This window comes from Pogona vitticeps, chromosome 4, assembly GCF_051106095.1.
Source record: "Pogona vitticeps strain Pit_001003342236 chromosome 4, PviZW2.1, whole genome shotgun sequence".
NCBI classification, from domain to species: Eukaryota; Metazoa; Chordata; class Lepidosauria; order Squamata; family Agamidae; genus Pogona; species Pogona vitticeps.
Window position 1 is genome coordinate 156,548,960 of NC_135786.1, and position 16,902 is coordinate 156,565,861.

Genomic DNA, 16,902 nt, shown 5'->3' on the forward strand with positions numbered 1-16,902 from the left:
TGTCACAAACTATCATTACAGTACTGCTATAGTCACTCCAATGTCTTTGTAGTTCAGCATCCACTGGGTTGTTCCATATTCATACTGATGGCAGTAAGAAAACTGGACAGGCCCCCGTGTGTGTCAGAACACTCTTGAATCCTGATTCACATTTTAAAAAAGAGTTAATTTCTAAAGGCTAAGCCCCATATAGAGTAGATCCCTTGAGTCAACGGTACTTACATAAGCATTCAATTCAGAAGTGCCATTCATTCAATGGATCCACTCTAATTGGGACTAACACAGTGATTTAGGCCAAAGAGTCAGTACTGATGAGAATGTAACATATTCATTTGATGGCTTTGAAATAATAATTTTAGCTCAGAAATCATACATTTCACTACTTGCAAAGCAACTTGTAGTCATGGTGTGTAGCATTTTAATTCACCAGTGCTGGATCCCTAAAGGAATGGTTTCATCTTGAAGGAGCAAGGGGAAGCAGAGGTCCTTGATACTCTTATCTAGCAGTGTATTTGTACATGTGCACATATATACCTCCTGTAAGAGAAAACTTAACTTTTTAATAATAGTATCCATAGTATTTCATGTTTGCTTAAAGACATTCATAAACACCACAGAAGTCATCATTATTCATGATGCCAATTATATTTCATGGTAAGGAGGTATGTCCCACCAATTTAGGAATTAACTCTCTGCCAATGCTGGAACAATGCACATGTGTGTATGCCTACATTTGCATGCACACACATATAATGGGGAAAACTAGAAAATATTATGTTAAACTGTTAAGAAAATATTTGCCATTACAACAAAATTGAAATATATATACTTTGACATAAAATTGCCCTTTCAAACTTTAGTAATTGGATTATCTTTATTATAGGATTATTAGACATATACTGTTCTGGAAAATAACACAACCTTAAAGGCAAGGGAGTGGGCATTGGAAACATACATTCTGGGTTTCTCTTTCCTCAAAGGAGACCAGTAGGTGGGAGTATTGACTATGCCAGGCCTTCAAAGACCTAGTCAAGACAAAACAGTTAAAAAGAAATGTCTAAATAGTTGTAGTGAAGAATTCCTAAATATATTATTTTGTGTTAAATAATATGAGGAATCCTATTTCTAAATCTCTGCTAAAGGCATATATTACTTTTGACATTTGGTCTAAAACAACGAAAACAAAGTTTTCCTTTGCCACCTTCCTTCACCCTCAACTTTGTGAAGCTTTTTCATTCCAAAACCAGCAAATTTTGGCATAGGTGTGCATGCCTTTGCTTTGTAAAGGCATATCTGTACTCAGTTGGGCTTAATCATAGTGACCAAGGAAACCATGTCAGAAGAAAACGTTGCAGAATTTCTGTAAAATTCCTTTCTGCTATGCAGTAGAAGTGTAGGGAACCACAAAGGATAGCTACAAGTTCCCCAGAGTTCACCCCCTTATTAACTAGCACTTATAGTCTCAGTAACTCTGTGACATTTGTAGGAGAAAGAATAAAAAAATTACTTAAATTACTTGAAATTACAGACTTGTGTATGTAGCTTTCTTTACGGCACACTTCCTTGGCAACCGACTCAACAGATCAACTGCCACCAACCAAGGAAAGATAGGGAAAAGACCATTCAGAAAAGAGGAGGGGCTGGAAAGATAAGCCTAGAAATGTCCCTCCCACTCACACAAACTACAGACAACATGTGAGATTGCAAACAAAACTCCTACAGAAAATAAATGACAATACAAGAAAAATTCCAAACATCAAAAAATTGAAGTAAAATAGTTACTGTTTCATTTATGTTTCATTGTATTATGCATCAGCTAATTTTCAAAAATGTATATTCTGAAAGGTGAGATTTTTAAAAAATAAACAAACCTGAAATATATATGTTTAAAAGATGATAGACAAAGGGCAGAGATTTTTTTGTATGTTTTCAGTCAAACTGGAACTACAGAGATGAAAGGCTTCCTGTCACTGGCCAGAAGGGCAACTGAAACCTACCATCTACTGCATAATAGGAAGAACAGTGTAAGAAGGAGATAACCAACCTGGCTTCATTCAAAGGCTAGTAAAGGTGCAATGGCTGAATCTCTTGGTTTTCACTTCCTTCATCATTCTTTCCCCCTCTTGCCTTCTGCTTTTTCCATTGTATTGTTGTGAGGTCCCAAGGTACAGAAATTGTTATTTTCCAATGTCTGAAATCCTGTTCCTCGGTGTAGTAAGTTGCAATTAGTGTAGGTCAATTGAATTAATGGAATTTAGGGAGAAGCTTAGAAAGAACCCGACGGATCATAATTGGATAGCTGTTAAGGTCGCAACTAACCTTTACCTGAATAAGGTAGAGGCTGCATGTCGATCATTCTTCGCTAACCGGATAAGCGAAGTGTCCAGCCATCAGGCGGAGCTATTCCATATAGTACCCGACCTATCCGGAAGTGGTCCGGGAGATGGGCCTCCCCTTAGTTTCTCACCAGACCAATTTGCAGCATTTTTAAAGTCTAAAGTGGAGGCCATCCGCCGGGAGCTCTCTCCTTTTTTGAATACAGTGAGTCGAGCAGAGATGTCCAGCGCTCTGTCTTGCCCGGTAAACTCCTTTCAGCCTGTCACGGCCGACACTGTGGACAAGGTGCTTGATCGCTGTCGAGCTACCTCGTCCTCCCTGGACCCTTGCCCAGCTTGGCTAATCAAAGCAGCCAGGCCAAAAACAACAGAATGGGCCACAGCAATAATAAATGGGTCTTTCCTTGAGGGCAGGTTTCCACCCGCCCTCAAGGAGACACTTATTAGGCCCATCAGAAAGAAACCTAGTTTGGCGGTGGACGAAATTGGCAATTATAGGCCCGTCGCCAATGTTTCTTTCATGAGCAAAGTGGTGGAGAGGGTGGTGGCAAACCAACTTCAGCCGCACTTGGATGAAACAGATGCCCTGGATCCGTTTCAGTCGGGCTTCAGGCCGTGCCACGGTACAGAGACGGCATTGGTCGCCCTGTATGATGACCTGTTGAGGGAGGCTGACAAGGGCAAAACGTCTCTGTTGGTCATCCTCGACATCTCAGCAGCCTTTGATACTGTCAACCATGGTATCCTCCTGGGGAGGCTCTCTGAGTTGGGAATTGGTGGCTCGGCGGTTGCCTGGCTTCATTCCTTTTTGGAGGACCGGTCCCAGAGAGTACAGCTTGGAGAGAGTGTTTCGGCCCTGTGGAGTTCCGATTGTGGGGTTCCACAGGGGTCGATTATCTACCCAATGCTGTTTAACATCTACATGAGGCCACTGGGAGGGGTCATCAGGGGGTGTGGAGCATCGTGTCATCAGTATGCTGATGACACCCAGCTCTACATCTCCTTTTCACCAATTGTAGGTGATGCTGTCCTGTCCCTTCAGCGCTGCCTGAGGACCGTACTGCAATGGATGCAGGAAAATGGGCTGAGGCTGAACCCGGATAAGACGGAAGTTCTGAGGGTGGGGGCCCCCGTGGCTGGTGGCCTGGGTGAATCTCTCTTGTTGGGGGGGGTGACCCTGGTTGCGAAGAGCAGGGTCAGCAGCTTGGGGGTGCATTTGGACCCGACGCTCACCATGGAAACACAGGTGGCGTTGGTAGTCTGCACCGCCTTTTTCCACCTTTGGCGGATAGCCCGGCTGCGGCCCTACCTTGACACGGGGGCGCTAACCACCTTGGTGGATGTGCTCGTAATCTCAAGATTGGACCACTGTAACGCGCTTTACGTGGGTCTGCCTTTGAGGTTGATGCGGAAACTTCAAGTGGTGCAGAATGCAGCGGCCAGACTCCTTACTGGAGTGAGAAAACACTAGTACATTTCTCCTATTCTGGCCATGCTGCACTGGCTGCCCATTCGTTTCCGCATTGACTTCAAAGTTTCAATGCTTACCTATAAGGCCCTAAACGGTTTGGGACCTCGATATCTGGCGGAACGCCTGCTCCCACCAAGGTCTACCCAGATCACCCGTGCGAGCCAGGAGGTGAGGTTGAGGAGCCTGACACCGAGGGAGGCCCGAAAGGAAAAGACACAAAACCGGGCCTTCTCGGCGGTGGCTCCTTGACTTTGGAACAACCTCCCTCTGGAGATTCACGAGGCCCCTACGCTGGGTACATTTACAACCCAACTAAAAACATGGATGTACATCCAGGCCTTCCCTCCTGCCAGCACTTAACTCTTTTTCCTTTGCTATCTATCATTTATTATATTTTGCACTGTTTTTATTATTATGTTAATGGCTTTGTATTTTATGAGTATATGTCTGTTGGTAGCCGCCCAGAGTGATAGAATATACCAGATGGGTGGGATATAAATCAAATAAATAAACAAACAAACAAACAAACAAACAAATAAATAGAAGCTGACTCACCAAATCACTAATATTCAATATGGCTACTTAATTTGCAACCAGCTGATCTAAGCAACATGGTTTCAGTCAATACATGTACAGAGCTGTGAAACTTTTGGAAGATTCACAGCGCAATCCTCAGAAATGAGCTCTGTTGAGTTTAATGGAGGTTACAGTCAGATGCATATTTATCCAGGTGTGATTCTAGCATTAAAATTGTTATGTAGTGGTGATTATGATGAGCCAATATGTATTATTTTCATGAAAATTACACACAGTATTTGGATTCACTATAGTTGATTTCTTATACAATTTTAGGTACATTTTAATATCCATTTTAACACTATTATGCACACTATTATGGGAAGGTAAAACGGCATTCCCTAGTCACGCTGGCCACGTGACAATGGAAAACTGTCTTCAGACAGGCGCTGGCTCTACGGCTTGAAAAGCGGGATGAGCGCCGCCCCCTAAAGTCAGGCACAATTGGACTGAAAATGTCAAGGGGAACCTTTATCTTTACCTTTTTATACAAGAAATGCCAGGAAACATGCTTCAAAGTTAAGGTGCAATTTCAGCTCAAAAATGTGCAGGCTGTAGTGGGTCTGGAATGGGCAGACATCTCTTGTGCCAGTACCTCTGTGCTTTTGCAGATTGAACCCCCTTGTGTGGCTTGCTCTCAGGGATCTACTGGCAGAGCAACCAGCCAGCACAAATGATATGCTTGCTAAGATCAGCCAACAAGACAAGGGCAGAGAAGGGGTGGGGTGAGGGAGGAACTGAGTTCTGGGGCACTAGGACAGCATAAAACTGGGCCAAAGTGAACATAGTCCCCAGAAATTTCATGCCTGCCTACCCTGGAAAGAAACTGGATTCCCAACAGCTGGCTTAGCATCACCACAACTGCCTCTCAGCCATCTTAGTTCCTTATGAGTGTGCCCTTGGAATACAGATAGGCATTTATCAGATAGCAATGCAAGAGACATTAACAATCTTTGTGAATCTCCAAATTCTTCTTTCACTTAGAGACCACTGCCTGAGACAATCCCTGTTCTGAATACTGGAGGTAAGATCAGTTTCATTACTGGCAAGTCAACATACTACTACTACTACTACTACTACTACTACTGCTGCTGCTGCTACTACTACTACTACTACTACTACTACCGGTGGTGGTGGTGGTGGTAATTGTAGTATGCCATCCAGGGTTTTCAAGGTAGAGAATACACAGAAGAAAAAGGTGAAATTTTGTCATACCTCATCTGTAACTGCCCAAAGATTGCGCAGGCAGACTATAAAGCAAGGCATGACAGAGTAGCAAAAATAATGCACTGATCACTATATAAAAATATATAAATTTCCTGCATCCAAGAATCCATGGGAATATTAGGTTGAGAAAGTGTCAGAAAATGATTAAGTCAAGATTTTGTTGGACTTTTCAATTCAAACGGATGGAGACCTTGAGCATAACACACCAGAAATACCAGAGCTTCTCCATCTTTGGCTGCAGAGAATATAATCAATCTGATTTCAGTATTGCCCATCTAGTGACTTCCATGTGTAGAGTCGCCTCTTGTGTTGTTGGAAAAGAGTGTTTGCGATGACCAGCTTGTTTTCTTGGCAAAGCTCTATTAGCCTTTGCCCTGCTTCTTTTTGAACCCCAAGGCCAAACTTACCTGTTCCTTTTATCTCTTGACTTCCTACTTCAGCATTCCAATCCCCTATAATGAGAAGAACATCTTTCTTTGGTGTCAGTTCTAGAAGGTGTAAATCTTCATAAAATTGGTCAGTTTCGGCCTCTTCAGCATTGGTGGTTGGTGCATAAACTTGAATTACTGTGATGTTGAAAGGTCTGCCTGGGATTCGTATTGAAATCATTCTATCATCTTTGAGATTGTATCCAGGCACAGCTTTTCCCACTCTTTTGTTGACTATGAAGGCTAATCCATTCCTTCTATGGGATTCTTGTCCACAATAGTAGATATGATAATTGTCTGAATTGAATTTGCCCATTCCTGTTCATTTTAGTTCACTGACGCCCAGAATGTCAATGTTTATTCTTGCCATCTCCTGTTTGACCACATCCAGCTTCCCAAGGTTCATAGATCTTAGATTCCAGGATCCTGTGCAGTATTTTTCTTTGCAGCATCGGACTTTCATTTCAGGTGATGCTGCCCCAGACTGCAGTTCTGTACCAAATAAAAACAGAGGACTCCATTAGCGCAGCAGCAGTGGTACCTTCCCCCATGCTGTGTGCATAGATCTAAGGACATCTGGGGGAGGAGGAGTGCTTCCACCCCACCCCCCAAATCCCAAAGGTTTTTATTATTTGACTCTACACAGTTAACTGTGCTGTTTTGTAATTGTGCTAACATGTCACTGTGCAACTTTGTCACTCTGCCCCCACAAAATTTGTATTGATCGCCTTGCATAGCTCTTGGAACCAAGGACTCCCCTCTATATCCAAAGTGGCCATTTACACTTCATCAGAAAAGGGAAAGGAGAAAATCCATCACTAAAAATAGAACTTGGGGTGGGAATAAGATATACAACCAGCTTCCATAAATGTATACCTGCAGATGCTAAAATAGAAATAATTACTATAATTCAAATACTGTAGAAATGCAGAACCTGTCACTATATGGAGGAAGAGTGCAACCAGGCAACTGTTTTGTCTGCTATCCAGGTGTTAACTGTTGGTGGGTAATTTCAAGGTCTCTGCTCTTTATTCTTACAGGTCTTTCCCCTTAAATTAGAGCTAGACTGTACAGTCCTCCAAGCAGAGGGTGCCTTTGAACAGAGGGCTGTCCTCTGTAAGGAGAGACAGCCACCCTATGCTATTTGCAAAGAGGTTGCACTTCCTAGCAGTGCTGAAACAAAATAATTGCTCCTGTCTGCAGATTCAGGAGCCAAGTATGAAGAAACTGGGTTTTTTCTTAAGAAGATAATAGAATGGAGGCTATAGGCACAAGTGGTTATGGCAACCAGCCACACATGTTCAGTTCTCCGTTTCCTCTCTATCCCTACATTTACCTTGAAAATCTATTTATCACTGTAGTATTTTAACAGCTCTCACATAATTAGATTGACAAAGTGAGCCCCCTATTCATACCAGATGCACCATCTGGGTTTAAAGCATCCATCAGCTGTTCCTTCTCCAACAATTTATTCTGAATCTTACAAATTTATTAATCCCAAGCTTCACGTCTACATCTGCAATATCATTATCTGCTTTCATTCTATCATTCACTTTTGTATTTTTGCAACCTGCAGACAAGTGACAATTTGGAAAATTATGAGAAGGTTAATGTTGCATGACTGGCCAATCCATATCCTGAAGATTTTTTAAAAAGGTAAAGTATGTACCTTAAAACGTGATGCAAAATCCATTTTCCAAAGAATCTCTCCACATACTATATGTTTGGGAACACATATGGATAATTTGTGTTTTAGGGGTAAGAGGGAAAAATATTCCTTCAGACAACAGTGAATTGTATAAATAAAATAATTATTTAGACCATTGGTCTTTATTCACAGAAACTGAATTTTTAATACTGTATGCTCCCTGTTTTGATCGATTGTTGTTTAGTCGTTTAGTCATGTCCGACTCTTCGTGACACCATTGACCACAGCACACCAGGCCCTTCTGTCTTCCACTGCCTCCTGGATGTTTTGATCGATAAACATAACATAATCAGAGAATCACAGAATAGTGATAGAATAATAAAGTTGGAAAGGGCCTATAAGGCCAGAGAGTCTAATCCTTAACATTTGGGGAGGTTCAAAGGTTAGAGCTTCTTCTGTTTTTCAGCAGTATGCCTTCGAATTGGAAACAGATGTTACAGATAGTCCATGACTGGGATCCGGAAATTCTCAAGTAATGCAAGTGTCTGAGTGTCACATTGCTAGCATCTCTCACTTTTGGGATTATGCAAAATAGCTTGCAGTGTTTGGTGATCAGCCTCCAGAGTTTAAATATGGGATTCCTGTGAGTCTGATTTCACAGATATGGAAAGACTGTCTCAGTTACCTTACTGCAACATTAACATTCCTTCAGCACTAATTACAGGCTCTCTCTACCATTTATTTATTTCTTGTCTCAGTAAAGTCTTTGAAATGAAGCCCTGAGAATTTGAATTATTTCTTTAGGGTCCTATGGCTCCTGATAGTCATACTGGATCCCAAATCACTTAACTGATGTGCCCCAACACATTTTGCTACTTGAGGCAAAAATCAAGATGGCATCCCCCAGCATTCCTTATATAGAAGCTCAGTGGCATCTGAATCTTCCTTTAACATGAGTAATAGCCAATTGTTCCTCCATCATGTCTGAGGGTAACAGATTCAGTCAGGGAGATGAGAGGCTAAGTAGCACAAAAAGCACTGTCTTTAAAGAGAAGGGAAATGCCAGATGGTCCAGGAACAACATGACACAGTGGCATGTGCTCATGAGCCAAAATTATCTTCTTTGCCTGGAAATCTGTCTAGTCCCACAACTCTCAACTTGTGCATTACTTGAAGATTCAGTCTCAGAAGATAGCGTCAAAACATTTTGGAGAACCTAAGGCTATTCTGTTAAAACCACTGGCTTTGCCATTTTGAGGATTGTAGCATGTTCCACCCAAATTCTCATGTAATATAAGCCAATTATAGCTATGAACCAGGAAAGAAAGAAAGAAAGAAAGAAAGAAAGAAAGAAAGAAAGAAAGAAAGAAAGAAAGAAAGAAAGAAAGAAAGAAAGAAAGAAAGAAAGAAAGAAAGAAAGAAAGAAAGAAAAAGCTAGCTAACAGATTCCAGGGCTTTTTGCAAATGGTGTGAACAGAATTTTGGCAAGATTCAGACCACCAGTCAAGCCGTTTTATTTCTCCCTACTTGGTCCTCATAACAACCCTGTAAAGTAGATCAAGTGCAAAAAATTGACTAGCCTTTACTTACCCCAGTGTGTTTTGAAGGAATGTAGGAATTTGAACCCAAGTCTCCTAATCCAAGTCTCTCTGGGATGGGACTGGGAGGTATGAGAACTCAGAAGGTAGTGCTGGAGGTAGGCCTGTTCAACACCTTCGTCATTGGCCTGTGATGCCCTCAAGGTTCTGCTTTGTCTCCCATGCTTTTTAACATCTACTGAAACAGCTGGGAGAGTTTTGGGGTTCAAAGTTACCAATATGCAGATGACACCCAACTCTAGCTGTCATTTCCACCGAATTCCAAGGACGCCGTCTTGGTTCTGAACCAGTGTCTGATATCAGTAATGGGCTGGATGAGGGCAAAGAAATTGAAACTTTCCAAAGACAGAGTTACTCCTGGTCAATCGGACAGCAGATGAGCGTATAGAGATACAACTTGTGTTGGATCTGTTTACACAGGTTCCCAGCTTGGATGTACTCCTGGATTCCTCCCTGAGCCTAGATACCCAGGTTTTGGCAGTGGCCAGGAGTGCTTTTGCACAGATTTGGCTACAGTGACATATGCCTTAGTTAAATCCCGCTTGGATTACTGTAACACACTTTACATAAGGCTGCTTTTGAAGATGTTTCAGAAACTTCAGCTGGTTCAAAATGCTGCAAAGTATTTATTTATTTATTTATTTTATTTAATTTATATCCCGCCTATCTGGTCATGTCAGGACCACTCTAGGCGGCTAACAACATTAAAAAGTCATACAATAAATATACATATAAAACAATTTTACATAACAGAAATACTAAACAGAATGGGAAAACTGAAGGAGAGGGAGAAAAAAAAAAGGGAAAAAAGGCATCAGGAATTATCTGATGGGAAGGCCTGCCTAAACATCCATGTTTTTAATTGGTTCTTAAAAATACCCAGTGAGGGAGCCGCACGAATCTCAGGAGGTAGGTTGTTCCAGAGGCGAGGAGCCACCGCCGAGAAGGCCTGATTTCTTGTCTTCTCCTTCCGGGCCTCCCTCGGCGTTAGGCTCCTCAGCCTCCCCTCCTGGCTTGTGCGAGTGACACGGGTAGTTCTTGGCGGGAGAAGGCGTTCCACCAAGTATCGAGGTCCTAAACCAGTTAGAAGGAACATATAATGCCCCTGCTACAACAACTGTACTGGCTACCAGTCTGTTTCTGGGCCCAATTCAAATCCTATAAATCCCTACATGTTGTTGTCCAGGCTACCCGAAGGAGTGTATCTTTCCATACAAGCATTCTTGGAACTAAAGATAATCAGATGAGGCCATCCCCTTGGTCCCACTGCCAGTGCATGACTGAGGGGGGCAGGAGAGATGGCCTTCTCTGTGGCAGCTCCCAGGTTATGGAATGCTCTCCCTCAGGAGGTCAGGCTGCCCCCCTGCGGGGGGGGGGCTGGAGATTCGTCTTTTCAGGCAGGCTTTTAACAATCAAGACTCAGTCCCTAAATGCTATTTTAAAGTTAGGATAGTCTTTAACGTTTTACCTGTTTTAAATTATTCAGCTGCATTTTAATTAGTTTTATAGTTTAATTGGTTTTTAATGTATTAATTATTATGTTTTTAATTTTATTCTTTTTAGTACCATGAACTGCCTTGGGTCTCCTTGTTGGAAGCAAGGCATCCTAGAAATAAGACTGATAAATAATAAAAAAAAATACTCCCACTGCTATATGACCCTAGCAGACAGGAGTCTCAGCGTTGCTCGGAGCTCTACTAAAACAATTCCTATCCTTGCCACAATAAATAAGTACAGATTTTCATGTTAGACAGTTCTATCAGAACAGTTTTCATTCTTCTTAATCAAAGGAATTGTAACTATTTAAATTAGCAAAAAATTGAACTGTTTTTGAACAAATAAAAGAAGCAATGGGCAAGTCGTTCTAAAGTCTGTATTAATTTTTTGTACTTTACTTTAAAAGCTCCACTTTTAATTTTTTTAGCACTTCTGGACAGAGTAATGCTATCACTACCTACTCACTCCAAACCATTACTGGAAATGAAAGCTGCTCACAATGCAAAAATGCTTCTGGTTACTCTTAACAGAATCCCATACATACTGTAGGTTCCCACAGACCATATAATTATTTTTTAATTATGTGGGAGTGCTCCCATGTGCCTAACAACTAGAAAGGCAAAATGTGTTGCTGTCACAGTCACCAGCTGCAAACGAGGACTTCTGTACATTTAATCTTTGCACAGAAGAAATAATTTTGGCAGGGGCAGCTTGTCACGCAAGGGTGAGAAAAGCTGCACCTACTGAGGTGTCCTCTTGGCTTACTATTAAAGGTTTCTGGGGAGACTTGCCTTCATTTCTCTTTTTGTCAGTATAACATTTACCTCAGAAGGACATATGGGCATGCCAAGCATCTGGAAATAGCTAAACAGTACTTTGGTATTTTTACAAATGTACAATCTTAACTCCTCCATCATCATATTCTGAAATATGACAGTCTTTCAGGTGCACTCTTTGCTTTCATGAAATAATGTGAGAATTCTTCACGTTTTAATTAGACTCAGTATTAGTAGTCTGAACCATAATCCAGTAAATAATGCCAGTTCTGTTTCTCAACTGGGGGAAATCACAGTAAGATCATGGTTTCCTTTTTCCTATTCAGAAAAAGATTCAGATCCAGAGGAAGTAAATCCTTTCTCCATTGAACTCTTTCTAAGTAAACCCTTGTGCATTTATAGATCTCCAGACTGTTCTTATGTTATGGGGTGAAGTAGGAGGCACTAACTATTGACTAGAGATTTGTGGACTTTTTTAAAAAAATTCTTATGTTGGTTGGTAAAGCTGCAATAAGAGACTGCTGTGATTTGGAAGATGCAAAACACCTTCCTGATACAACTGAGATATATAAAAAAATGAGTGTTAGGGCCATTCCTATTTTATTTTTAGAAGTTATATTTCTAGAACCTCTTCAGTGCCAAATAATTTCTGTCCATTATTTATTGAAGATATTTGTACTACTTTATCTGGAGGTTATGGTATTCCTTCCCCAGACAAAATTAGGAGAGGTAAATGTTTTGAATGCTTTTGCTGTTGATTATGTGAAGAATCGATTATTAATTAGTTGTGACAAAAGTAGAATTCTGTTATTTTCCTCTTCAAAGAATTTTAAGATGGACTATGAATGATAATTAAACTGAGCATGTGTCAAGTTAAGTATTTTAGTGTCTCTAAATCTTCCCTTAACCGATTCTTCAAATTCGGTGGTTCACAACCTTTTTCAAGTTGGGACCTACTTTTATAATAGCCAGGTAACCTGCAAGCCCCATCTTTTTGGGAGGTTGCACATAATTCCTCCGATCGCAGGGGCGCTGAGTATCCCATGCTCAGCTATTGCAACCCAGACGCCGGCCCTCTTTCTTTCTTCGCGTCATTGCAAACCAGGAAGTCGTTTCTTGTTTTCCCCCAAACCCGCCTCTTTGCAAGCCGGTTGCAAGCGCTGCCTTCGGCTTCTTCTGCTACCACTCCGGCTTCGCCGCATCAGTCTATCAACAGTCACCTGCGGACCGCCCTGCTGTTTTATCGCGACGGTTGGGCAGTCCTTTAAATGGACCCTTTAAGGAACGCATTTCGCTGGATTGGCGGATCTGTGCTTCACAAAAGCGTGAAACCAGCCGGCCAGCTGTTCCCACTTTTCTTTCCCTCCCCCGTTGCTCTGCAGCTGTAAAAAGGCGCGCGCTGCTTTGCTTTCCTGAAGTGGATTCGAATTGGTTTCACCTTGAGGAGAATAGTCGAGGAGGCGATAAGGAGCAAAGGGCCGTAGTGTTGACGTGAACACGGAAGCACACCAGGACTTGCGACAGCTGTTGTAACGGCTGCCACGTTTTTTCCCCCCCGCTCTTGGCAACCTTGTTAAAAGACTTTCCTTATCGAATTTTCTTCCAGGATATGGTGTTAAAATCGCCTCAGGTGCGACACGACAGTTGGTGACCCCTGGGTGTTTTCCCCAGCCACCTTGTTACAACAGGTCTAATGGAACACCCTCCTCCAAGTGCAGCTTATGTCTGCCTTTCCTCTCCAGTTTCTCTGTCCACAACAGAGACCTTTCCCTCCTAAGTCCATGAGGTACCACAAGTAGCAGAAAGACATACCTGCCGGAGTTGTGCAATGGCAGTACAGTAAAGGCACATACTGATCCTACACTCCCCGTTGTAACCTTTGGCACCTGAGAACTGGTCTGTCTGGTCCCATCTGTTTGTCTAGTTTTTTTTAAATCAGCTAATACCAGTCTGGAGAAGGAAGCTTGTGGAAGTCACCTTTTGGTGTTCACAGTGATTCTTGTCTATCTTCATTCAAGGATGATGATGAGGGCCTGGGAATCCTCAAAAGATATATTTCAAAGTGCTTAAAATTCTGCTAGTGCCAACTATCAGAAATGGAGAACTCACTCCATGCGAGTGAACATAATTGGACCATAGTCATACAAAAGAAAAAAAGGAAAAGGTTTTGTCTATTCTAACTCTCCGTTTGGCAGGGTGAAAAAAAGTGCAAAAAATATTCTTGGAGTAGGAGGGAGAATTGAAGTAAACAAAAAATCAAGCTAGATGTGCCTATTGAAACTGAGGCTAGACTGAAGTCCTACAAAAGAATACAGATTTAGGGCGCAGATCTCAATATGGAAGGAGGTGTCAGCACAATAAAACACAGGAAACACCTGTTGAAAAATGGAAAACAGCATGTAATGATGCAGAAAGCAAGGGCAGTGTCATAATGGATGAAAGTATGTAGTACAAACTGCGATGTCAAAGAATAGTTGAATTTTCCCACTTATAGGATATGGGTGTTAAAGCAGCTGCAGTCAGAGAGAAAGCCCAAATGAGCTTAAATGAAAAAACTTTGACAGCAAAACCCCAGGATATAAAAGAGATGGAAGAAGTCTGGCAAGCCAGACAAATAAGAACATTAATCCAAGAGAGCTGGGCAAAAACACTGAAATACTGTAAATGGTATTTGAAAATAAACCAAACTAACCTGATGCATTTGGTGGTATTCTGGATACAAACTGTAAGCTGATTAAAAAAAACCCGACTGGCGAAAAGGACAAATATATTCAAAACAACGACAAACAAAAAGGAGGGGAGGACACCAACCCATACATATACATGCCAAAAATTATTTCTCTGTTTCCCCAAATCTGCCACTGCTGCCCCTTTTCTCCCATGCTATGATGTAAATAGGGTTAAAAAAGACAGGGAAAGAAAGAAAGAAAGAAAGAAAGAAAGGGCGCTGCGCAGGCGCTTCAGAGGCTTTTATCACCAATGCTTCAGGCATCTCATAACACAAGGCTCTTCTTTAATTCTGGCCTGTGTTGGGGAGAAGAAAGGCCAGGTGTTGCCAGAATGTGGGAGGGGTACCAGACCATAAGCGATTCAACCAGACACCTGCCTTTCTATGCCGCTTCACTGCCCAATTCTAGAGAGATGAATGTAAACAAAGCAGAACCAGCCAGGCATGCGTAGAAAAGATACTGAATTGAAATCAACGGAATTTAGGACCCAGAAGAAGCCGCAGGAGCGAGGCCAGGAAGTGGAAGCCCGAAGCTATGCTATTCAGCGCTGATTTGACTAGAGAGACTTATCAAACATGGTTAAACTGCCGGATAGTAGTACCTGATAACTGTTGATGCAATAACTGCGTGGGAGCGCTTCTGGTGTGTTAGGGTTCTAAAATCTTTTGCTGAGCAGCACCCAGTTTGCCCACATAGCGCAGCGCCATTGCAGAAGACTGCAGACATGAGCACCAAGAAAGTGGCTCTTATCACAGGCATCACTGGCCAGGTAAGTCCAGTCTTACCTAGTCTCACCGGAGTAATTAGCCTGTTTTGGAAGATGACACATAACATCTGTCTCTTTAGAGCTGCTGCTGGGGTTCAAGTGTTCACTGGGAAGTGAAATCTTATCTCCTTAATCTCACACTTTTTTTTTACCTGGAGTGGAGGTTGAAATTCCAATCACACTTGCACTGCTGATGTATCTGTTGGATGCACTGCTGACAATGTTTGATGCACACCATCTGTCTTAGTATTGCCTGCTGGTGTAGGTTTGTGGGATCCCAGGAATTGGAGTTTTCTAGCCACTGAGGCCAGAGTCTGGATCAAAAAGTAGCTGCTTAACTTTGGAGATACAAAAGTAGCTGCTTAACTTTGGAGCTATGGTTGCTCCCACATTTCATTTCTAATCTGTATGTTTGCAGAAAAGCCAGCTCCCTCTTATTGTTATGCATCATAATGTATGTACAAGGTCTCAACTCCTGTGTGACAATTCTTGAGTATCAAATGACAGAAGTTTAATACATAGTCGTTCATATATTCTTACATACAGTATTAGATTTAGGGTTTCCAGGACAATGGTTTGGGCTTGCTGGAAGCCACATACTTCTGAAACCCTCTGTTCTAGTCACACAGGTGGCATGATTAAAAAGTGCAAAAGAAAACATTCGGTATATGTTCAGATTAACTTGTCTTTCTTAACTTGCTCACATATGGCACATTAAACCCCAATATTGATTAGCATCTGGCACAGGTTCATGGTTGAGCCCTGATAAATAGCCCTTAAAGTGTGGCAAGAGGTAAATCTGCACTACTTTAAGATTTCTTGTGATTAGACAACATGGCATTGCTGCTGCTTGTCATTTTTAATTATTTCTTGTGCAAACTTCAACACAACTACTCTGTGACAGAAAAGCACACTTTCCTCACCTGAGGGCCCATCTTGTGAATTAGAAGAGGAGAACATTTAATATGTTACTACAGTAATCTTTACTGAAGTAAATACCATACCAAAACTCATTTCCTCTTGCAAATACACCCCTTTGTTGACATAATGGTCAGTTTTACTGCAAACTTTTGGTGGGTTTTCTTCCTTATGGGGCATAGTAAAAATTTAAGTTTTGTCGTGTTATTGCACCAGAGGCTTACTCCCTCTCAGGTCTATATAGGATAATAGCTTTAATTGCAAATCTGTAAGATAATCCCTTCTCTAAGTAAGTAAAATACAGGTGTCTGCAGTTGTATGTCTGTGGGCTGATGTGGTGTTCACCCTTATTATGTTAAATAAGTCATGCATTATTCATGTTTTATGCTGAGATGGTTGAGAGGTGGGGCCACTAGAGATGTTAAAAGGCGGAGCCAGAGAGGAGGAGTTGAGTTCAGTCAGAGTTAGAGAGTTAGTTTGGGGGAATCTGAGGAGTGAATAGTAACCTGTAAGATAATATAGAAGATTGATGCTTGATAAACCTGAAGTAAATACTTATGAATAATAATAAAAAAAGTCTGTAACCAATAGGCCTGTTTTATTCAAAAAACAGTGATGAATGGACCTTCTTTCCTAAGCAAAGCATGTTGATTTAATGAATCAACTGGTGGCAGTGTGTGAAAAGGTGTCTGGTTTGCCTTCTTGGGCTCTCTGTTTGGAAGAAACGGGGGCCACAAAGGGGAAAACGTCACAGCTGACTTCTTGGAGAGTTGTGGGAGCTGAAGTCTGAAAAAAGAAATGAAAGAGCACATACCTACTTGCTATTCAGAAAGCAATACATTGCTTAATATTTGTCCATTTCGCATTGGGGACTCCTGGCTTACAATTGGTCCTGAACATGACCATAGTTTATTCAGGGTGATTTGGGTTGT

The 16,902-nt window shown here is 41.7% G+C and overlaps 1 protein-coding gene across 2 annotated transcripts in view; it reads left to right on the top strand.

The window, feature by feature from the left end:
- The first annotated feature begins 3,980 nt into the window (after positions 1-3,980).
- The window catches only part of GMDS (GDP-mannose 4,6-dehydratase), a 393,997-nt gene continuing 381,075 nt past the window's right edge, over positions 3,981-16,902 (top strand). For both annotated transcript variants that reach the window (XM_078393409.1, XM_072998554.2), the window contains exon 1: positions 3,981-15,055. Coding sequence is in view for 1 of the 2 variants with exons in the window: in XM_072998554.2 (XP_072854655.1) it covers positions 15,011-15,055 (45 nt within the window). In the remaining variant the exon portion in view is untranslated. The remainder of the gene's footprint in view (positions 15,056-16,902) is intronic.